This window comes from Drosophila ananassae, chromosome 2R (assembly GCF_017639315.1).
Source record: "Drosophila ananassae strain 14024-0371.13 chromosome 2R, ASM1763931v2, whole genome shotgun sequence".
Lineage (NCBI taxonomy): Eukaryota > Metazoa > Arthropoda > Insecta > Diptera > Drosophilidae > Drosophila > Drosophila ananassae.
This window is the reverse complement of record NC_057928.1, coordinates 17,256,578-17,280,876: the sequence shown is the minus strand read 5'-3', so window position 1 is coordinate 17,280,876 and position 24,299 is coordinate 17,256,578. Positions and strand designations below refer to the sequence as shown.

Below are 24,299 nucleotides of genomic sequence, written 5' to 3'. Positions count from 1 at the left end.
ATTGAGAGTGTAATAATCTATAATAATTTTAATAAAGAAAATTCCTTCTTCCCCTCTAAATTGTATGCTCTTCACAGTCTGTAAAACTTGGGAAACACTTATAAAACATATTTTGAACCCTTGGTAGAAGTATTGCGTGTTCGGTTGGCGTAAAAAGTTGCATATGAACCGGCACGCGCCTCATAAAAAAACATAAACTTCAGTGTCGACAAAATGCTACGTAATCATTTTGGCAGTGAAAATAATGGTGGAAAGGTAGGGGGTTCCATGTGCCATCGGAAAGTCAGACGGTCATTAAAACAACCCCAGAGGTCAAACAATTCTGTGGCACAATTTTAACACCTTTTCAACGGGGCAGACACGAGCCAAATGCTGTCCGAAACTGCGGTGAAGGATCCTCGACAAATTTATGGGAAATGGGTATGGTATCTGAATGATGGCTAAAAGGAGCACTGAAAAAAAAAAGAAGAAAAGTTTATTATGTTTCCACTTTCTCTTAAAGGATTTATTTTAGAATTATATTTTTAAACACTTTAATATGCAGAGTTATAATAGTTTTCCTTATATTGATTTCAATTTGTTAGTTAGTCTTTAACCTCAGTGTACTTATGCATTTTTATGTATTTTGACTCATCAGAAGTTGGCCCCGAAATCGTGCCAGGACACGCGACCCCGAGCGCATAATTTAATTTTCAAGGATTCCGGAGCCAGAGGGTTGGAAAATTCAAAGGACGTGCGTGTGACATATGGTTAATGAAAACGTTAACTGATGATAAACTGGTTCGGGGAGAGGAGAAGTCCCTCTGCATATGAGTTCCTGACATTATCATTAATTAGCAAGGGGGCCGACTAGCCAAATGCGATAGGCGTAGTGTGATAAATGTTGGCTGCTCTTGAATTTAGCAGCGTTTAGCATGCAACAGTCGAATGCGGCTCCAAATCCAACACTCGACAGAAAAAAATAGTATAATAACAGAAAAAAGTGTTCCTATTGAAACGAAGATTTTATACCTTATAGATTCTTTTAAGAAGTGGAATTCGCATTCGAATATGCACCTAATCCAAAAGTTAAAGTTACTTTCGGGTCTTTTAATATTAATCTAATCCTCATCATACTAAAATAAATTGATACGGGATGGAATACCGTATGATTTTGGCCAAATATTGGGCCAATTATTGCTTGTTAAAATTTTGCAATCTTGTGAAGCAGTTCGAAGCAGAATAGAGTCCTGATTCATAAATGGTATTCCATTAACTAATTGATAAAGTGATAGTTAAGATATACATTAAAAGGTAATTGAAAAGATTAGATTGCTTCTAAATTAAAAAATATCAGAAATGGTGTACCAATTTTGTAATTATCATATAGGGAAAAAGTCTATAACTTGGTTAATACTTGGCAGATCCCAAAATGTCATACCTTCCCGATCTTAGAACTTCGAGTAGAATCATTCTCAATCAAAACCTGGCAACAAAATTTTGGACCCATTTTTCGAATTTTTTCAAAGGGGTAACATCATGATTTTGGCCAAAAATTGGGTCAAATTTTGATTGTTTGAATTTTCCAATCTTTTGATGCAGTTTAAAGCGAATTAGAGTTCTGATTCATAAATGGTATTACAATTACTGATCGGCAGAGAAATAGTTAAGATATACATTAAAATGTGATAGAAATGCTTCGATTCTGGACAAATAAAAACTATCAGAATCCTAGTACTAATTTTTCCGTTTTCTTAATAAAAAAATAAATAAAACTCAGCTAATATTCGGCAGATCCATCATGATATTTACCGAAATTTGTGTTTTCTGTATAAAGACGAACATGCATCCGTCACCGAGTAATTTACGTTTTTTCAAAACTTCTGGTAGGGTAATACCTTCTGGTAGGGTATTAGAAACAGAAACCAACGTCCAACGCATCTTCTACCGGTGAGTCAGTTCGTGGGCTTTAATGTGGCTCTGACTCTGACTCTTTTCTCGGTTAATGTTTTCCGCCTGCCGCCCATGTGCCATGTGTTTATAGGTTCTTGGGACACTCTATTTTGGTATGATGCTGCGACTTTGACAGAAGTTTTGTCAAAAGTTCATCGTGACATATTTATACATTATACATATGGTACTTATTGCATCAAATACTTGTTGGAGTATCTATTTTATTTTTTATAAATTAACTTAAAAACCACTTATTTTTAGGATACTTCCTCATTCGACTTTTCTAACTAAACTTTGACTTTGTTGCCTTAAAGTTGGTTTCTTCCATGTAATTGGTCTTTGTTTGCCATTTGATGTCATGTTCTCTGGGATGTTGGTTCTTTGGGGTTGTGTAGGCTGCAGGTTGTCTGTCGTTTGTCGTCTTTAGGTGTTTCATTGTTGCTGTAAAGTTAGCTGGCAACGATTGTGCAACACGCAATTGCGATTGCAATGGGCCGCTTTCATGGGCGCTGATTTGCCGCTTGCCTGCTGCCATTTGCATGGAAATGTTTTGGCCAAATTACGCGTGCTCTTGGCTCAGTTTATGGCCAATCGCCCCCTTATAGCCCCTGCTTGCGTTTATTTGCGCTATATTGTTGTAAATTATTGCGGCTCCTTCACAGACGCGGCAGCGGATGTGCTCAATTTAAAAAGCTAGTTGGCTGTAAGTGTTAGATTGTCACTCGAGTGTGGCTGACGTGTTTGGGCACACGCTTTGGGCTTGACTTAGAAGCGAAAATCTTTTATTTGATAACGATATTAAAAGGGAAACGACCCATCCCACAGAGCCCTTGGAAAAATTCAGTTGAAATGAAAGATCCTGGCGAGATGCCTTTACCTTATTGCTGGTTAACATTACCATCCAAAACCGACTTATTCGATGCAGCAGCTATCAGTTTAATTGAGATTGATTGCGTCCGACTTCCGTTTCGCTGCGCATTCCCCACAAGAGTTGCGATAGTTGGCCCCCGATAAGAAGGACTCTGTGTGGGCAGCACCAGCACCAGTCGCCCCATGACATCTCCGATCTGGGGTCGACCAAGATTTATGGCTCCTGTCTCCGCCGGCTGTCTCTTTATTTCTTTCCAGTGGCTGCCACACACTTGCTCATCTCACACATTTGCAGTTGCATTGATTTTTGTCACTTGGGGCATCAGATTGGCATCGCATCGTCGCGTGCCCAACAATTAATCAAATAAGTATCTCTCAGTGCCAGTATCTGTATCTCATAAACGACAATCCGCATGACATATGAAGAGTGATATCGAACTGGCTGGCTGCCTGCAGGAAGTTCTTGTTCATTGTTGCCCTCTTTGGAATTTCGTAGCCAAGTAAATATTGTCTTTTTATCTGAATGAATTTGTAATACTTATATTCCAAATAATTCATATAACAGATATACACAAAACAGCTTTTCAGTCTTAGTAATTTTAAAGGATGTAGGTTTTAATGAATAAGGCTCCCATGCGAAGGATCAGGCGTACAGTCCGACATTCGTCGTCCAGAAACAAAGGCACTAGCGAAGGCTGGAAGTGAAGGGCCATTTGGATCATAGCCCTGATCATGCCTCGAAGCTCGGCGTTGCCAATAGTCCGGTCGTCAGGTTCCATGAGGTTCCTCACAAAAGTTGTCTGACTCTCGGGGGGCATATAAACCCGCAAATGAGCAATGGCCTTTTCCATATTCTTACGGAGGATCCGTGCACTACGTCTTTTGCCAATACGCATGGTTGAAGTACGCATGGTACCTACAGGTTGAAATGGGATTCTAATTAAATTTGTTTCTTTTTTCCTTTTGTTTACAACTTTCCTGATTTCAGCTGTTGAAAGTCTACAACCAAACTGACATCTTAAAATGACAGTGTTAGACAGAGCTTTTATTTTTTCTTTTTTGACATACCATTCTTCAACACTGTCCTATGTCCAAGGTTGCCTCTTAAATTATATATCGGCGAGGACTGGCACCTCGTGGCGCTAAATATGGTAAATATGATCGTTAGTTTTTTCGTTAGGCACGACTTTACGCTTTCAGTGGATTAAGTTTATATTCGCCCGGTGGCATTTGGTTTTGGCCCTGTTGAGCCTGTTTGCGCCTGATTATTATTATGCTTATGCTTATTATTGCAAAATCGCTTTTCTTGCGAAACAGCTGCAGCCAGCTAGCCAGCCCATTTATTGTTGTTGTAGGTGTTCAATTAAATATGCAAACAGTTTCGCAAATGTGTCTCGACTTGACCGAGTTCAAAGTCAAATTGCCAGCGCATTTTCAGCGTTTCCAGCCTCCGGTTTCTCCTAGAGTCTAGACTCTGTCTTTGACTGCGAAAAGTTCATTGCCAAATGCAGCAGCGGCAGCAGCAGCAGCAGCAGCAGCCGTTAGCCGATCGATCGTTTGGTCGGTCGATCAACGGCAGCAGCTGGCTAGCTAGCAGCGATGCATTGAGTCACACGCCGACCAAAAAGCCCAGAGACGGACAGCCGGACATACGGACAGGCGGACAAATGGACAAGCGTCCAAGTTCCCAACCTCCAAGTGCCCAACAGCCTCTGATGTTGCTGTTGTTACTGTTGCTGCTGCTGCTGTTGCTGCTGTTGCAGTTGCAGTTGCTAACAACGGCGACCCGTCCATGGTTTCTGTTTTGTGGGCGGACACTGGCCGAATGGCTTTGAGTACCCTTCTTTAGGGGTGAATGGAATTGGTTATAAATGGGTATTTAGGGGTAGGTAAAAAGGCCAAATTCGTAAATGAGAAATGTCAAAAAAGCGAAATTAATTATCCGCGCCAACGAATTACTTAGATAACATAACTAAGCAAACATTAATTAAACAAAAAAACATTAAACTGAAGTTTAATAAAAGAGATTTGTTCAGTTGTTTGAATGATGGGTTTTCTTTTAATGATCAAAAAAAAAGCTAAAGTAATAACAGTCTATTTAAGCTGATTTTCAGAGCAACCAAATTTCGAATATTATCCAAACTCGATTCCCACTTTTATTGTGTTTTCGATTTCACTGTATTCTTGGCTCTATTTTCGTTATAAATTCTGGGCATAAGAGACCATATCGTTTTCATTTTGATTTTGATTTAATTTACGGTTCTCGGGCCACAGGCTCGCTGCGGACACTTTGAATAATGTTTGTCTATTTATAAATATGAATTATTTTCCAGCAGATTAAAAAAGCGACCCGGGCATTGTTTGTGTGCAGCGTTTATCCAGCGATCGCTGAGCTGCATTTTTAATTGCTAATTAATTTCCCCGACACACGAAAAACATTAAGCGGGTGTAGTTCAGTGAAGTGACTGAGTGAGCGATAAGTGCGATTTAAGTTTTCAATTACCAAGATCGGCCGAAGCCAAAATAGACCCTCCCCCTCCGAGATCCCGAAAAACACCTGGTTAGGATTATTTATCGTGTTGAGATTCGCATTATAAATTTAATTTAATTATACGTGAAGTAGTGCGTGGGCGTCTGTCGTTTTGTCGTTTTGGGCATATAAAACAACAGCGAAAAGTTGCTCCGGCTCGCACTAAACAGCAATTAAGCTTAATTATAGTTGTCGCCGTTTTTAGCCAGCTTGTCTTGTGCTCAACTGCCAGTCGTCTTGTCTTGTCGCATATTGTTGTATGCAAATGCGGACTGTGAATGCGAAGCAGCCAGGCGCACGTCTGGCCAAAAAAGTCGGCATAGACCGTAGAGGGTAGACTGTAGACCTGGCCAACGTCTCAGACAGTCGGGCTAGTTGCCTGCGGTTCCTGTTTCTTGGTTTTCCGTTTTTTCGGTTTTCAATTTCGGTGGTTTCGATACTGCACAGGGAAAAAAGATCTTGTAAGTCCTAATTAAAACGGTATAGATTGTCCTCCCTTCCTTAAAAATAGTAGACTGCTTCAAGAACTTGATTAACTATTAAATAATTTTATAGGAATTTGTGAGATTACTTTTCAGTGTGGGGAATCTACCAACCCCTGCTCCACCTTTTGGCCAATGTCTGTCACGATTACCAGACGCGGGCGAGTGATGGCGTCCGTTTTCCCCTCTCCAGCTCACCAGGTCTGCAGTGTCCTCTGCCCCTCCACAGCTAAACCCCTGGGCCGCAGGAGGGTCAAGGGGGGTCTCCTCCCCCCATTTGGCTAATGGGCGCTTTTATGTTATGGCCTGACTTAAAATGGATGAGCCTGCTCGGGAGTCGGAGGAGTTGGAGTGTGGGCTCGCCTGGAGTCGTGTGGGCGGTGCAGCAGCTGGACTTGTGTCCCAACGAAAGTAAAAGGTGTTGCCAACGCTCAGCCAAATTGATGTTAGTGGTAGAGGAAGTAGGAAATGCTAACCACCATAAAAAAGGGGACATCTTGTATATTTTTAATGGATTGTTAGCGACAGTCGTGTGCTACAAAGTAGCTGTGTTTGAGTGGTTTGATTCACAAGTACTTTAAAAATAGATGCATTAGCCCACAAGGAAGTGGAGTTCTTAATTATTGAATAACCTTTCGAAACGATGAACACCTCAATGTTTTTCATTCATTTGTTATTCGCTATTCCCCCGGAATCAATCAGACTTCAGCTTAATTAGCTGCAAATTAAAACATATTCTTTGTATACCATTATAAACCCCACTGACACATTAACCAAGTTGGCATAATGAGTGCACCCAGCCCTCCCCCGGCGGGCTCCATTCCCTCTGAATTCTCTGAATAAATGAGATCCGACAAAAGCGCACAAATTAATTGAAATCATAAGATTTATCACATCTGCGATCTGACTGAAATCGAATCAATTTTATGAAGCGTTGTATCCCTCTCAATTGCTGCCAGCGAACAATGTACAATAATATCCAATATTCCATAACCAAGTGGGTGCTGTTGGAAAAAACCTCCTTTGTGCGACTTAAGTATGCACAATATCAATTTGTGGGGTCCCATTCCTACACGTACTCTTATCCCCAGCGACCCGTGTGCGTTTGTATTGAGTTTATCTAGCAATCTTAAGCCAATTTAATAAGCGGGTTGCCCCGTTGTGGCCGCAAAGTTGAGCTGTCAGTCGCCAAATGATTAATCAGCACCGCTGCTGGGCATGGGTGTGCGATGTGAATATTACTGGGGGTACTCTGGGTACCTAAGTACCTTTAGTTTAACATTTTAGCCCCCTTTCCAAGATGCCCCTGGCTGACAACGCACCACAATTGAAGATCAGAGCTGGAATGGCACCGCCATATATCCGATGGATGGTTGGCTGGATGGATGGATGGATGTGGTCGGAGCTGGGGATGTGCCAGTGGATGCCGGGATGAATGAATGGGGGCATGCCAATGTCTCAACGCCCACGTAAGGGTTTAATCGAGCACTTACACGCTTCATATTATACACTGAAACACACTCTTTTAATATTTTATGTAGAAGGAGACTATGTAGAAGGAGGTTTTAAAAATAAAAGTAGGCAAGCTACCACCTTAACTAGAATCATTCCGAAACAGATTAAAAATGCCTTATAAAATCAAAGCTTTCATAAATTATAAAAATCCTATAATCCCCTTATTAATTGCTTGAAAAGTTCCATTAGTTTCATGACAAATTAAACAGGTTCTCCCCTATCTATTGGTTCAGTTTCTGAACTTTTTACCCTATAAATTAAAAACCTTTGTGAAGACATACCACAGAAATGATTTACATTGCAAAGCGAAACCCCTTAGGGGAAAAAAACGAAGCCGAAGAGAGTCATTTTTATCGCTCTAATCAAAACAACATGACGCGTTGGAATCGAAATGCAGCCAGACAATTGAAATTATTATTGTTATTTTTAAAAATTTTTTTACGGACCGAAACAGGGCATCGGGAGGGGGCAAAGACATTTGCTTGACATGTTTGTTTCGTGTACAAAATATTTTGATAATGATCGCTAGCACAGTAACAACAAAACCCAATTGAGTGCCAAGACATTCCATAGAGTGTGTGGTATGGGGTCACAGTTATCGAACTGAAATTCTCATCTAAATGAAATTATTGTCTGTTTTTGTTAAACGGGAGAAAAACTTATATGATGGGCTTTGTGACGTGTCGAGAGTTTCGAATAGATATTAAATAGGGGGACAACTTGAGGGTGAAACTTTCAATGATTTGGTGTTTGCCTTGCCAGGCACGTATGGGGGAAATGTTAATAATTGTTTAAAGTCCAGCCAATTGCAATAAATACTTGACAATCATAGAGACTTGACAAATCCAACACTGAATCGCCAATGGAATGTGAATTGTGGAAAGTACAGTCACGCTTTAAGCTTTAGATATTTATTGTAATTATCAGAATCTATACAAATTCAGGAATAGAATTTAAAAATAATGATTAAATTTAACATTGCCTTGAAAAGTATGGATTCTTTTGCCGATCTCAATATTGATAAGCGAGACTGATGAATTTTTTAAAACTTTTTTTGAATAAATAGCTAAAAAGCTACCCTTCAGTGTTGGTAAAGAGCCAATTTTTTAAGTGTGACAAGGCTGTTAGTTTTGGAAAACGGTGGCAAGCCAGCTTTGTAAAGTTTTATTTTCCTGTCATTGCCGCAGGCAGGTTATGAGGTTTGTTTAGTCATACATATCACATACTAACCTACGTAAGCAAATATAAAATTGTATTTTAGTGAGAAGATCCACACATAGATTTCGTTCTAAGAAGATTACAAACACCGCTTACACACAAAGAATATGCCACCCCGTCGAAGCATGCGCCTGCAGCGCCAACGAGAAGCAGCGGCACAAGTTCTTGCTGAAGTTCAAGCCGATGCAGAGGTACGGGCTGTAGTTGAAAACAGTGCGAACGCCCTAGAAAACTCCAATGTCACATCGAGGGCCCTGTACCGACCATCCCGACACATATTAAGTCCCCGACGTCTGCGAAGTCCTCCGGCACCACCCCAACCGACACCTACTTTTGGCGTCGGGAACGGACGACGTGGACGCCCGCGCAGGAGAACTGGTGCCATCACCAGAAGCAGTCCTCCCAACCAACGACGTGGTGTCCAGCAGCCTCCCCCAAGGTACCGCCCGCGAGGCCGTCGTCCGAGTCGTGCCGTCAGCAATACAGACTCTGCTCCTAGCACGCCAGCCGGCAATGTTTCGCCAATGGTGGAACGAGGACTTTCCGGGCACAGGCTCTCCCTGGCCCGCCAGTTCAACCGCATGGTTAATCCGTTGAACTTTGCTCAGGCGGCGCTTTCCTCCATAGGCCCTGGCCAGTCCAGAATGGTCGAGTGTCGGGCTGCAGCTGGAAGATTGCAACGAGAACTTTCAGACTTTATGCGAGAGCCGCCAGATGGCTGCAAAGTGGAGATGGTAGACGATGACCTCTTTCATTGGCGAGCCACTATTATTGGGCCAGCTGATACCCCGTACGAAGGGGGCCACTTCAAGCTGGACCTCAGTTTTCCCTCAGACTACCCTTTTCATCCCCCACAAGTGTATTTCCTAACAAAAATTTACCACTGCAATATTACCAATGCTGGCTACATCTGTCTGGACATACTCAGTCTCCAGTGGTCGCCCGCCCTGACCGTTGCCAAGGTTCTGATCTCCATCGTTTCGTTACTGTCCGATCCGAACCCCAACGATCCTCTGGAGTCGACCATTGCAATTCTTTACAAACGGCAGCGCAATCAACACGATTCCAATGCCCGCGTCTGGACCAATCGATATGCCAAGCCCTTTTCACCTGCTGCTGGAGACGTGAATATGGAAACGGACGCCACCGAGACGACGGCCACCAATCCCGAGAATTAAGTAATTGTTTCATGATATTCAAGAATGTTTATTTGATGTTGTGCCAGCACTTTTTGGTGGTTTTGAAACAGTATACGACACTAAGATATTTACGCTTACTAGTTAGGTTTACGGTTACGAATATTGACATACAAATAAAAAATACATACACGGAAGTACGCTTATATTACGTGGCAATCATCCACCTAATTGAAGATATCGAAATAAACATCTACGTAAATCTAGAGTAATTGTTTCCATTTTTATACACGCATCTTAGCCTACTTTATAAACTATTCCGATTTGTGGGTACTTGTGCTGCTGAACGAGCTAAGATATATCTTCGTTATCGTGCGGGTTAGTTGGTAGAATAGGATTTTCTTTAAGCAGGTGGTAATTTCATTTACTTAAACGTACTTTGCATTTGAGTTAATTGAGTTGGAGCTGGTAATACGCTCCACTTGCGTGGGCTATATATACCGCCCCGGTTACATTGGTTAGCTGTCTCTAAAATAGTTTGTGTACAATGTAGTAGTTAACCTTTCAACTAAACGAATTCATTTTATCTATGCTAAAGTCCTTTGGATTGTGGTATAGTTAATTTTGTGGCTATGTAGTGGCTCTGCCTCATTTGTTCTTGGGCAAATGGCGTTTCATGTGCAGCGCCAGGTGGTCGCTCCGCGCGAAGCTCCTTTCGCACACGATGCACTTGAAGGGTTTGGCTCCCGTGTGCTTCCTGTAGTGGCGGGTTAGCTCATCCGATCTCGCGAAGCGCCACTCGCACTCTGGCCACTGGCAGGTGTAGGGTTTTTCACCTGAAATTAGAAGAGAAGGGTTCAAATTTTAGATATTGGTTTCACTTTGTTGATATATTTGTTTTTTAAGATGTATGGGATTTTAGAAAACACTGCACAAACTTTTAAAAAATGTTAAATTTCCTTTTGTTAGTAGCTGCAGAACAATAATTTGAATAAACATTTTACAATTGCGGGCATTGTAATTTCAATGTTCATTTTTTAACCCGCCAAAAAAATACATTCGTTGAACATAAACCTAAAAAATTCCACCGGCCGGTGGCCAAAACTCTTTGTTATTTCCACTGCTCTATGACTAATTCCGATCCCTATTGGCGGAGAAGGGAGACCCCTCCAGTTCATTGGCATAACAATTCGTACGCGACATAAACATAAACATTCGTGTTCAGATTTAAATTGAAATTGAATGAAATAATTATTGCGGTTGGAGATTTGTGACTGAACTTGACATTTTTGTTTGATTTCGGCTTTGGATTGTGGGGCGAATCGAATGGACTTAATCGAATTAGATTGGCTGGGGTAGACAGAACTGAGACTTGGGTGCTGAAGACAACGATTCGAAAGGTTAGAGAATTGCAAAAAACATTTCATACAGAGCTAAGTCAAAGTACTTTGCAGGCCTCTAAAATTTTTCAAACCATCTCACAAACTTTCCCCAAATTCATCAAATTTTCGTGGCTCTCATCCCAACTCAACATCGAGATCTCAGCCAACATCAAAGCAAGTGAGACTTGTTTATTATTATTTTGTACATCGAACAAACGCACCAAATTTTGTTTGGCTTTATCGGATATTTTTCGGGGTCCTCGATTGGAGCCAAAGAGATCTCGAGTGGCACTCAGCTGACACTTTGCGGGGATTTTCGGATAGAAACCCAATGCCCCTCGACTCGTGGCGTGACTTATTGGTTTATTTAGATCTCTTTTAATGAACTTAAGTGCCTCGAGATGCCTTCGAGAGGCCGGCGAGCATAATCGCGGGCTTAGACGGACACGTGGTGGGTTATTTTTTATGGTCATTTTTTGTTTTTGTCGAAATTGCCAAACGGTTGGATGACTCATAGATGCCGTAGAATCGTAGACCTGGAGAGAGACCTCCCCGAATGAAATCGGTCGTGGGAATTTAATTTGGCAATGATCGCGGCAGCACAAACAAAGATCGGTCAAACAAACAAACACAGAGTTATGTAAAGCTTGTTTTGTAATGTGCGATGAACGCAATGCGATAAGCCGAACAGAATTACTTCATAATTTTACTTATACTCCGCGATAAGGCCACGGGGCATTATACATATAGTCGTAAATAAATTCAGGCTCCAATCGAGTCTGGCCTGGAACTCTCGGACCTGGACTCTGGACCACAGCCGCGGGCTGAGCTCCGACCAGGCCTCCTCCAGTCGCTGGGCATAAAATCAAACTAATTTATGGCAGCGCGAACATATTAGCAAACAAATCAGTACAAAATAAGCTCGTTTCAGCCCGAATCCTAGGGACAGGGAACTGGGAACTCGGACCGTAGTCCGTAGACTGGCCCCTCGAGATATGGGAAATTTATGCGTTCGCCGACTGCATAAAGATTAGTTACCAAGTGATTTTCTAATCGACGCAGCCAGATAAAAACAAAAAGCCCAAATAAAAATGACAAATTTACGAGCTTCGAGATTTCCTCCAAAGTTTTGATGATGAGACGAAGCTGGTCTTCGGTCTAGAGTCTAGACTATGGAAAGTGGTTTTATGAAGCAAAAGATGTTAAGGTTTAAATAAACTGATGGAAAACTAATTAACTTTAATTAAGTCTTGAAACATAGATATTTTGAAATGTATAGAAATAAATTCCTAGTGGAAGGCGTATAACTTTCTTCTGCTAATGGGAAATCTTTGCATCCCAAACAAAAGACTCAAGCAAAGAACTTGATGGCTCTGGCAAATATTTGCGGTGGAAATCTCTCAATTCCCCCATTTTTCTCCACAAATATCTCTCAGCTTTGCAGCCTGGCGTTGCTAATCAGCAGAAACAACAGTCTGGTGGCGCCTCAAAAATGGCATGAAAAATGCTGTGTGTATGTTTGGCGACTAGCCGGGGGAAATCTATGAATGAGCTGGGCTGGGCCGGGCCGAAACGCTAACTAACTCGAAAGCCAAACAAACCGACAGCCATCAGACGGTAGCCTGCCACTCGACGAGAAATTGCGAAATCCCAATCCAGAGAGCTTTTAATACTCTTGGAGAAGGTTCCATAATTTATATATATTTTGGTTCAGAAACTGGAAAATAGTTTCTTTACGTGGCAAGAAAATAATTAGTCTTAAACAATGTCTGTACAAAAAGTTAATAATTTGCAATTTTATTCAATTAAAATTTTCCGGAAAAGGGTATTTATCTTTCAGCTTCCCCTACCCTAGTTTTTCCCACATGTTTAAAGTTTAAACTAAACACCACTACATGACTTCGTGCTTGCCCCCAGGCTCAAGTTTTCCACTGGACCTAATTTTTTGGCCCAAATCGAAGGAGATATTCTCAAGAGATCGCGCATATTCTCAAGGGAATCTAAGTGGGTAACTCCGCGGTGAAGATGCGATTCGCTTTTTATGCCCACTTCGACCTTTCGCCGCGCACTTGTTGATGGGGCGTTAACTTTATCAGTTAAGTGAAAATCAGCGCTGAGCAAAAAAACAAAAACAAAAACTGAAAATCATAATAATAAAAATGTTTTTAAGGCAGCGTTTTAAGCTGCGCATAAATCAGGTGGTCATGTGCGATTAATAAAACACAGTAGAGAGATGGGATTTCTGCCAACCGATGCTCATTTTGTTTTTTTTTTTATTATTATTATTTTCCTCTGTTCCGTGATTTTTTTGAGCATTAAACGTGCGGCCCATAAAACGAAGACAGGTGATCAGCGAGCAGCAGAAATCAGAAAGCAGAAGCAGGAGCAAAATGAGCAACGGAACGTCAAGTGTAATCCGAGCAGGAGGAAATGCAGGCCAAACGTGCGCCCAGCTGATGGCGTTGGCGATTGGCGATTGCCTGGGATGTTGGATGTTGCAACTGCCAGCCTGCAACTTGCAACTGACCACAAAAAAACAGAGCCACAGATCTCGAGTCAGAGCCACAAAAACCAACCGTAGAAATCACGATTTTCGATGCGGTTACCTCCGCGGAGTAAAAATTGAAAATTAACAATGCACTGAAGAAAATGTTAGGTGTGAAGATAATTTAATAATATCCTGTTACTTTCAAAAATATTGTGATGCAGAAGAATTACTGTTTCAAATATATTTCTCATAGATTTATTTGCTGTCAAGTCAATTTTTTGCAGTGCCCATCCCAGGCACTCGCAAAAAAGGCGCTCGAAGCTCTCTGGGCCTTGGAAAATTATGTGCTGGCAACTACAAATATGAGTGCGCGAATTAATCAAAAGGCGACGGTTGCCCAACGATCCCGAGTGCAGCTGCGGTAGTGGCTCATCTGTGGATCAGTGGTGCAGTGGGCTTAGCGGCTCGGCCCACATGCAGACGACTGAAGGATCGGACCGGACAAAACTGTGACAGGGGGTCAGGCGCGAGGTCGCCAAGTGGGTGGCTCGTAGGTGGTCAGTTAGTAGTAGGTTGTTGGCTTAATTTAAAAAACAAAAAACTCACCGGTGTGGATCCTTTGATGGGCCTTCAGATGCGAGCTCTTGGTATACACTTTGGAGCAGCCTGCAAGACATCGAATAAAAATGGTTAGAAAAACGAAAATCAACAATTTCTTAACTAGAACTTGAGATACATTTTTATAGTGCATTAAATTTAGAGACTTCCCGTATCAGATTTTAAGCACACCAATTTAGAGGATTCAATAGAGACAGAGGCCCGAAGAGTGGGTCAGTGGGCGTGGTCCCTTAATTGGGTGGCAGGTGAAAGTTGCACGAGATTCACTTGCTTCGCAAACAGCAAGTGACATTTATGAGGCACTTATGGTCCCAGGATGCCGTACATCCCGCACGTACACCTCTAATTGAAAGCCGAAACAGCAACGTGCCGCGCAACACAATGCCCCACAATGCCAGTTGAGAATGTTGCTGCGCGGGAACCTGCAACTCGCAACTCGCAGGTTCCAACTTGCAACTTGTAAAATGCAACTGAAACAGCAACGATAGTCGACAGTTAGACGCGTGATTGGCTGCCGAGATACCGATGCCGAATCCGAAACTGAAACCCAAAAGCCAAGACCCAGACCAAATCGGAGGAACTCCTCCAGACATAACTCACTGCCAAGTATCGGTCCGATGTCTTATGTCTGATGCGTGCGCTTATGGCATAATAACTTCATTTGGACAGCATTTCTGTTGGCCCAGGCAATCGGCATTTGGCCGATTGGAGTCCAAAGTTGTCTAAAAATGGCCATGGCAAACGTGTCAGACAATTGTCAATTATTTATTAGTGGCAACGCACGTAGCCAGCGATTGGAGACGGAGTTGGGAATCCGTCTGGCAATCGGTTTCTTAGGACTGGGCCAAAGTTTCCAATGGAGTGGGTCTCCGACTTAAGTGCTTTTGCTTTTGCGGCCTCTAATAGTTCGCATCGGTGATCCAACGATAGCTAATGGATGGGTGTTGTGATCTCATCTTTGGTTTATTCTCATGATGATCTTGCGGAGATTAAGCTACCAGATAATGTCGCTGGCCAAAAGGGAGCTTGTTTATTTCATTAGATATTGCCTGAGAATTGGTTAATCGAAGCCGATTGCTTTGAAGTGCTGCAAGGCCTTCAAAAGGTTCTTTCGGAGCTGGATATTTATTTGAAAGTGATCTTAAAAGCCTGGCAGAAAGATATTTCTTTATAAAAAATACAAAATACATTTTCTCCCCCACCACTGGCATTGAAATAAACAAAAACTTGCAACTGTAACAAAAGGCAACCCACATTTCTGGCGAGGGCAAGTGGGCGGCGTGCTGGGAGGGGGTGGAGGACTATAGTCTTACATAAATATTGCCTATTGCAATTGCCTAATTAGAATTACAAAGAAGGCAATTGAAAAAGCGCCACAACAGCGACAGTGACACCAGGCAAGAAAACGGAAAAAATACAGAAAACCGAAGCCAGAAAGATAATAAATAAATGTATAGATAAATAGAGAATAAATAAATGCCGATTGGAAAAACGCGCCACGCATGCGCAATGAGGATCGCACGTGGAGTGGAGCTGCCAGCAAAAAGTGGCCCAGGGGGTGGTGGCAAGTGACTGGCGCGTAAGCGAAGGGGGGCAGGGGATGTGTCGCAGACTGACTTTGTTACGAAAAGTGTCGCAAAGCGCGCGAAATGATAAACGAGTGGGAGACATGCAGCGAATGGGAACTACAGATAAAGGAAGTCAAGATCTCTCAGATTTCTATAAAGTAAAATCTTTTCCAAGTCGATCTCTATATATATTTTAAGAGTCTTTCACTAAAAAAAACATTAAAATTAATTATTATTTTTTTTCAATAATTAAATTATATTTTTGAACAATAATTGCTTATGTGGCATACACTTCGTATAAGTAATATTTGAAATCAACTTTTAACTATCCATTTATGGTGTTTATAATAATCCTATAAAAAATAAAACATAAAATCGCAAATTGTAAAATGGCAGTATAATAAGCTCCCATTAATTTTTAGAGCTATTTAATGTTTTTTTATGTTGATAATAAAATTTAGTAAATAAATATCAACTCTACTCACCCACAAAATCGCAGTGGTGGATGCGTCGTTTCTCCAACTCTGGATTGTTGCGGCGGTTGTACCGCACCGTGCGTACGCTCATCAGACTGGCGATGTGCGCCGCAGTTCCGGGCTGATGGTGCGAATGCCGGCCACGCCTCCCGGCTCCCGCTGACCGCGGGGGCGGTGGTGGTGGCTGCTGCGGCTGTTGCTGCGATGGCTGTTGTTGCTGCTGCTGCTGTTGCGTTTGTTGAGCAGCAATGGCACTGGCTGGCGTGAGGGGGGTGAGCACGGTTGTGGAACCAGTGGAGTTACCCACTGCCCCGCCCAGCAGTTGCAGCGTGGGCGGCGTATTCACCAGACTGGGGCACATGCCGCTAAGCGGATGACCTTGCTGATAGGGTGGCGGTGGGGTGGTGCGACGTTGGGCGGCTGCTGCAGCGGCAGCTGCCACCATGGAGCTTCCAGGACTTCCAGGATCTGAGCTCGGGGGCGTCAGGGGAGGCACAAACATATGTCGGCTGGCGGAGGAGCCGGACGAGGATGAGATGGAGGAGGAGCTTGCAGAGGGGGTGCTGGGCGCCGCTGGGGGACAAAGCTGCTGCAATTGCTGCTGCTGTTGTTGTTGTTGTTGAGCACCGAGTTGAGCTGTGGGCGTGGCAGTGGCTGTTGCGGCGGCTGATGGCTGGTGTATTTGGTATTTGGTGTGGAAGGTCTAAGAAGTTAAAAGAGAAACACTCATAAGCAACTAAAAAAGCAACTTAAAGTTAAGGTTTGTATAAAAAGAAGTTGCTTGGAGTTTAAAAAGTAAACTCTCAGGGGCAGGGAAGATCTCGTCACTCACCTGACTGCTGTGCCAGCTGTAGCCGTAGGAGTTGCTGCTGCTACCGTTCAGATAGTTGCCGCCGCCCGACCCGCCGACCAATTGAGATGCGTATTGTTGCTGATAGGAGGAGGTGTTGCTGCTGTTGCCGGTGCTCCCGCTGTCGCCGGGGGTCGCCAGTTTGGGGCTGCTGCTGCCGCTATGCTGCAGATGTTGCTGCTGTTGCTGGTGAAGTTGCAACTCCACCACCTCGACAGCGGGTGGCAAGCCCGAGAGCGCCAGACTCGGATGATGCTGGTACAAGTGCTGCTGTTGATAATGTTGCTGATAGTGCTGTTGCTGTTGCTGCTGCTGCTGGTATTGCTGCTGTTGCTGTTGCTGCTGGTGTTGGTGTTGATGTTGTTGCTGCTGCTGCTGTCGCTGCTGCTTTTCGGTCTTTATCTCCAAAGGACTGAGCAGCGGCGTTGAGAAAGTCTCGAGCAGGCTCTCATCGATTGCCTCCATCTTGACCTGTGGCAGTTGCGATGTCGCATTGTCCCCGTTGATGTTGCTGCCGGTGTTGTTGCTACTGCTGTTGTTGTTGTTGCTGTTTGTGCTATTGTTGTTATTGTTGCTACTGGTACTGCTGCTGCTCAGCATGAGCGCATTCTCCGGATCGATATTTTGGATTGAGGTAGTAATATCGTCCCAGAGCACAGGTCGCTGATAGGGATCGTCCAGCGGATCGGCGTAGAGAGCCTCTTTGTTTTTGGTTTCTGTGCAATCAAATAAAATAGAAAGAAAATAGACGAAATCGCCTTATAATCGCCTGCTAATACATTATGCAAATCCATGCCTTATACGAATTGGTATGGGCATGGGGAATTATAAAGGTACACAATGAAATCTCGCATATGCATGAAATTTCTAAACAGCTGCTGATTTGTTTGACTATTTTTAGAGCTCTTCACTATCTATGGAGAATGAATACTATATTTTATAAGTTAAAGGGTGATAGGCGGATTAATATTTTTGTAACTGAAGAATTTTATATACTTTTTGCTAAGATTTTTGCTAAGAATTTATCAGCGAACCCCATAGGTTTTTTAGTGTACATTTTCTGAAGTTTTTTAAAGATCATTTCAAGTTCGTCTAGGCCTCGATCACTTTTCGGTGTTGTGTCTAACGCTTGTCAGATTTTTATTTTATTTTTGGATGGTTTCAGATTTCACATTTCGGCAACAAAACGCTCAAACACGATGCCATCGCTTTGCTATTGACTTGCGAGATTTCACCATGCGTGTAATTTTGTATGCCCAGCTGAAGCCAGCACCCCTTCCCCTATAGGCCACCAAATACCCACCATATAGATACTCCTTGTCGCTGCTGGCACCCGTCGCACCGCCACCTGTCACCGTCGCACCGCCGCCGTAGCCTAAAGCCACCTCGTAGGGCGCACCATCGTAGAGCGGGGCACATCCATAGGCGGAGTTCGAGTTTGAGTTTGGGGATCCGGCGGACTGAATTTGCTGCGGTTGCTGTTGCTGCGACTGATCGGTGGGGTATGCGGTTGCTGCGAGCGAGTGGTGCGACCACGCCTCCGCAGCACCACTGCCGCTGTCGCCGCTCTGCAGGCTGTGGTGCGGATGCGCGTGCTGGTGCAGGTGGTGGTGCTGATGGTGGTGCTGGTGCGAGTGGTTGTGGTGGTGGTGCAGGTGATGGTGGAACTGATGCTGCAGGCTGTTGCTGTTGCTGGTGGGTGTTTGGCTGCCGTTGCTGTTGCTGCTGCTGTTGCTGTTGTGGTTGTTGTTGCTGCTACTATTATTGTTGTTGTTGGAGGCTACAGCGGCTGCTGCCAGAACCTCGAGTTCAACGTCGGCCGGCTCGATTTTATGCAGACGTCCCATCAGCTCGTGCCGATAGTCTAGTTCCGGGGACTATAGAGAGGGGGAAGAAATCAGAAAAAACAAATGAGAATCACTGAGAAAAAATATCTTTTTTTTTTGGTCTTATTATAAATTGTTTCTTAAAAATTATTCTATACGCTTTAACTTAAATCTGAATATTTTTGGTATAAGATGGAAAAGCTTTTAAGATTTTTCTTCTTGTGTATAAAGCAGCGTTAGTTAAGCATACTCCATACTAAAGTGTTCGTGCTCGGTCCACCTCCGTCTGCACCGCTTCCCTCCCATAAATTTTGATTAAACTTTTATCGCCCTGCAACACTTTCGGCTGCCACTTGAGCAATCTCGGCCCCACTGGCCGGCTCTTATCTTTATGGTAGGTACGTTCTTTTCTTTTCTCCGGCTTTATTTTTATAGCATTCTTCGTTTCAATTTCGTTTTGCCCAGCACCGAAATTTGTTGTCTGTAGATTTGTCGTCCGGATTTTATTCGTATTCTTATTTTTATTTCGATTTTGATTTTTATTTTTATTGCCTGGAGGTCTTAATGCTCATGCGCTTTTAGGGGAATGCAAGTTCGTTGTCTAAGTCATTTGTTTTCGATGTGTGGAGTCGGCCATTCGCATGCGCTGCGCAAACGAGAATAAATGGAAATGCGTTTGAGCTGTTGTTTATATTGGAGTTTGATTTTAGTTTGCGGATTTGAAGACTAGAAATAGCTAATTCCAAAGACCATTTCTGCTTGCCTCTTTATACTTTATTTCCTCTCCGTTTTTTAACACAATTTCTTTAGCCCAAGAATAAAATTTTTTTTAACATCAGTCAGTTTGAAATCTTTTTCTTTTGTTTCTGAAGTTTAGGTAGATTTGATTGTCTTTTGTCTTTGATTAGAAACATGGTACAAACAAGTCTGTCTGTTTGCTAATTTATGGCAGCACTTAACGTTGTTTAGGCAAACATAATAATCATTTGGCAAATTAGTGAAATTTTTTATACACATATCTCCACATATCCCCAGCCCTGAAATGTGAACTCACCCGGCTTTTCACATGCAAATGATGGGGCCAAGGGCCCATATATCAAACAAACTGTCGATCAGCGAAGGCTAACCATAAAAAAGAGCCAAAGCCAGAAACAGAAACCTACGAAAATCTGACTCAATTCGAGAAATACTCGACACTCGACCGACTGACTCACTCCCCCAACAACTCCGGCAACAAATGTTGCCTCGTTTCTGTTTCTGTTGCTGCTTTATGAGCTGAAAATTTACGAGCGTGGCAAATTATTTTAGCTGCAATATTTTTGCGCCAGCATTTTTCATTTTATTGGCTGCGGTTGCTGATTTTTTTTTTCTATATATATGTACATTTTTTTCTAGACCCAAAAACACTCACACAAACGGTACTTTTTCGGATTTTTTGAGTAATGTTTGTTCGCCGCTGAGGTCAACATGGCGTGTGATAATTTTAATAGATTTTTGTGTTCCATTGCGGGTCGTATGAGTAATGTCTGCGACCGAGATTGCCGGCTGCGATTTTTTCACCGTCAGTCGAAGTGTGGAGTGTGGATTTCCACGAACTGAAGAGTTTTCCAGTTGGCAAAAGTTCTTTAAACGATAGGTGGGAGCTAGGGCGCATTTAGTGCGCTCCCCACGCAAATGACCTCATAAGAATGCGTAGAGTGTCGCCACGGAAACTCGCGGAATCTTTAAGTGGGTCCCCTCACCGGTGGTGCGATTGGACTTTGAGGCAGCAGCCCCGCCACCACCACCACCGCAACCATCAGCTCCATCCAACAACGGTAACTCTTTGACAGCAACAAGAACCACAAACATGAATTTCAATTATGAACCTGATGTTCTTTTGGACACTTCTGGTGGATGGAGTGAAATTATGTTCAGGTACTTATAATTTCAATTTCTTTTTACTTTATACTTTTTTATTCCATTGGGTCTTGTGTTTTTTTCGGTTGTTCGAACCGAGTGGCACGCCAAGTTATTTTTATTTATTTATGATTTTTTTGAGCATTAAAATGCCGTTGTCAATAATCGCCTCTGACGGCGACAGCAGAGTCCGATAAATGGGCATTATGTACGTATAAAAATTTGCATAAATTGCGCTGCCTGATATCAGAAAGTGCTGGAGAAGGGAGTTCAAATGGTCTTGCTGTCCCGTTTTTTGTCTTTGAGTTATTTACTTGTTTGCCTATGTGATGATGGAGTCTTGGGACATTTTATGTTATTGTTTATTGATTTGACCCATTTGGAGTTTTGATAAATTGGGATTACTATGGTGAGATACTAATGGAAAACTGCAGTCGGTTAAGTGCCTTCATATGCAATGAATATTTAATTTTTTTAGGGAGGAAGCACCAGTTATTAAAAAGGTCAATTGGCTGGGAGTACGACTGCAGTTCATGAATTGTAATTTTAGAGGAAAATTCATACCTCAATCCTATGATATTTTCAATGAATTATTTTTACTCCGTTCAAACACCTGTCGGCAATCTCAAAAGGCAAACAAAGGCATCGTTTTCACCGGCAATACTCGGATAATTTGAGTGCATTTTCCCATATTTCGCGTCTCGAATTCGGTATGCCCCGTTTCGAGTGCATTTGCGGCTGTTTAGCGATTCGTTTTGGTGATTTTTCATAGCCATCTCTGACTTTTATGTGGACTGACAGACCCTGGCGATGACTGGTGGCGGCTTCTGCAGCAGATGCAGCAACCCAGCAAGTGCACCACACCAAGTACAACCGTACAACACTGTAACAGTGCAACAGTGCAGCTTCATTAGTTGGCTGGAAGTGCAGCAGGCTACTTGTGGCATGCTGCTTTGGCATTTCTCAGGTGAATGGCAGCCGAAACGTGAGGAGTTGGCTCTTAATGGGCAAAAGCGTTAACTGCATATAAGCACACAAATAAAGTTGTTAACTATTGTTTAACGCCACCAGGCGGCACCGAACCACCGACACCGACACTGAGAGAGCGGAAAACAAGACATTGTTGTACCCTACACATGTATCGGGGCCCCCAAACAACACAAGACACAACCAACAAAATGGTAATATTTATATGAAAAACAAGCAAAAAGCATAAAAAATAATGACAAACATAAATATCAAGTTTACGAGTGCAACGTGACTTCATTTAAAATCGAACAAAATATGCAAAATAAAGCACAGTGCGTCGCACAAATACTCGGCCATACCGAAACTTGTCACACGTGCGTGTATGTTTTCGTGGTCAAGAACCCCAGACCAAATTTGGCACTTGCTGCGAGAAATGGAAGCATAATCGAACCGAGCAAACAGGGAAATAAATACAAAAGCATTCAAACAAATATAAGAAAAAGACAACCAAATAATGACTATAAAAATTAATAAATTTTATGTTCCATTATCTTGGCTGTTGTTGTCGCTGTTACTTTTATATTCCAACTTCGGCAGCCGCTTTGCATTTTAAAGAGCCTAAGGTTTTCTTAGGTTTTATAGCCAAGCACGAAGCCGCAGACCCCTCAAATCCCCGCTCCGAGAGCCATTCATTCATTTGACATTTCTTTTCAATTTGCCTCTATCTATTAACGACCATCAATATGCCAAAAATAACTATATATGTATAAAAAAGATGTCAAATTGCCAACTGTTTATTTTTTATTTTTACTATTATTAATCGAAGCATTTTCTTAGCCAGCCAGTCGGCCGGTCCGGTCGGCCCGTTGATATTGAGCCATAAAATTGGCCATTTTGCGTCCGATCTTCGTGGCTCTGACAGCTGTGCATAAAGTGGCTCATAAATGTCGCTCGAACACACACACAGTAACAGGAGAGCGCTCCATAAAAATCGTAAGAAATGGGTCCAAATAATATCAATAACAAAAGCATTTGAACTGCGGGAGATAATAAATTAAATGCCTAAATGGTTCGACAAGAATTGGGTTATAAAAAGTTTCGATCGCTTTGGATTCTCCGGCTGCCCACACAAAAGGCCTCGATATCGATCTAATTGGTGCTGTAATTCCGGAACTTATAAATAGCCCGTTTGGTATTTACAACCAATATTTCAAAATTTCTTAGGTGCCCCAGAGATTGGGCGATTTCATTAGCGGCACGTGCCAAATATCGGTTCATCATTTATTTTTTTGTTTTTTGTACAGTAAATCCCCCTACACACCCATTGCCAACCAAAAACAATGAATTGTGATAAGACCAACACGCTGACCAGCAACAATAGCGGCTTTCGGCCAAGTCAGATGTATTGGCGGGATAAGAAGAAGTGGCCAAAAGTAATCGCTAGATACAAAAAAGAGAAAGAAAGCATTGGAAGAAACGAATGCGAAGATAGTACTTTGTAAAATCGTTAAATAATCGCTGGACTCGTATTGTATTTTGAAAAGCAATCGCGAATAACCACTCGGCCCCCAGGGCCAACTTCAATTGAGTGCAAAATAAAGATAAAAAGAGATACAATATATAAAAAGTATATTTCCTGAAATTTGCTTAATGAAACGAGTGCTGGTTGGGGCCAGTGAAAGTTTCCATTAACAGGACAGGAAACGATAGATTTGACACATTCAGGGGAGCGATTCGGAAAAAAAACTTCACCTCGCGCCAGAACAAGTTCGTTGCCTGAGTCTTTCGATTTTGACGCCGGGCGGGTGTTGAAATCAATGTCAAACGCCATTCTGACCCTCTTCACGGCCCACGGATGGCAGATAAGTCGGTCCCGGCAGCAAATTAACCCCGGACTCCAAGCGCCATAAAAACTAAACGCTGTACCATAAAATCCGACTCGGGTTCAGAAGATCGTAAAATGGTTTAGTTTTTTTTTTCTTTTCTTTAGTTTTTGAGTTTGGGTTTGGGAGTTTTCATATGCATACCCAGTTTACTATTTTGTTTTCGTTTTTGGCCATGAGTCAGCCGAGGAGCGAAAAGCGATTTGCATAAAAAATCACTGGCAATTATTTTATTGGACCGGCCGCACATAAATCTTTCCCAACGAGAAAAAGAGACACATATACCGAAAGAGAAAGAGTGAGAGAGAGTTAAAGGGGGGAAAACTATGCCAAATATGTTTTCCGCATTTTTCTCCTTCACCTTCTTCTCCCCGCCGGCTATCCCGCCGCCAAATCAGCATGGCAAATCAAATTTGGAACAGTAGTTGGATAGCTCCCTGCTCCGAGGAGCTCCAAGGAGCCAAACGACAAGTGCAGCCCATGCTCGACATGCGTTTTGCATCGTTTCGTTTCGTTTTTCCATTTTCCCATTTTCCGTTGTGAAATGACCAACTCCCTGGACCTGGCCTGGCGAATACTTGAAATGTCACCCAAACTCCCAGCCCCAGTCACGTGGGTCTCTCTATGGTTGCGATTTCCAGTCAATTTCTGGGAATT

General features: G+C 42.7%; 3 protein-coding genes across 6 annotated transcripts in view; 1 reads left to right on the top strand and 2 right to left on the bottom strand.

The window, feature by feature from the left end:
* Positions 1–3,326: 3,326 nt before the first annotated feature.
* Positions 3,327–3,855, bottom strand: LOC6506851. Its single transcript, XM_001957082.4, has 2 exons — positions 3,781–3,855; positions 3,327–3,718 (listed from the first exon to the last, which is right to left on the bottom strand). Exon 2 carries the CDS (start codon positions 3,711–3,713, stop codon positions 3,402–3,404), a length of 312 nt encoding a protein of 103 aa, XP_001957118.2. The 5' UTR covers positions 3,714–3,718; positions 3,781–3,855; the 3' UTR covers positions 3,327–3,401.
* A 4,619-nt stretch (positions 3,856–8,474) lies between these two features.
* Positions 8,475–9,951, top strand: LOC6493135 (ubiquitin-conjugating enzyme E2-24 kDa). Its single transcript, XM_001957083.4, has 2 exons — positions 8,475–8,528; positions 8,591–9,951. The coding sequence occupies exon 2, from the start codon at positions 8,655–8,657 to the stop codon at positions 9,723–9,725; it is 1,071 nt and encodes a 356-aa protein (XP_001957119.2). The 5' UTR covers positions 8,475–8,528; positions 8,591–8,654; the 3' UTR covers positions 9,726–9,951.
* LOC6506850 (dendritic arbor reduction protein 1) overlaps positions 9,738–24,299 on the bottom strand; it is a 28,382-nt gene continuing 13,820 nt past the window's right edge. The window contains exons 1-6 of one of the 4 annotated variants that reach the window (XM_032454020.2): positions 19,142–19,779; positions 18,369–18,942; positions 17,048–17,781; positions 16,225–16,918; positions 14,160–14,219; positions 9,738–10,519 (exon numbers count right to left, since the gene is read on the bottom strand). In XM_032454020.2, the coding sequence (XP_032309911.1) occupies positions 10,332–10,519; positions 14,160–14,219; positions 16,225–16,918; positions 17,048–17,781; positions 18,369–18,912 (2,220 nt within the window). In that variant the 5' untranslated portion in view covers positions 18,913–18,942; positions 19,142–19,779 and the 3' untranslated portion in view covers positions 9,738–10,331. Of the gene's footprint in view, positions 10,520–14,159; positions 14,220–16,224; positions 16,919–17,047; positions 17,782–18,368; positions 18,943–19,141; positions 19,780–24,299 lie in introns of those variants that run through there. The other 3 variants (XM_032454019.2, XM_032454018.2, XM_001957084.4) reach the window with 3 other exon arrangements.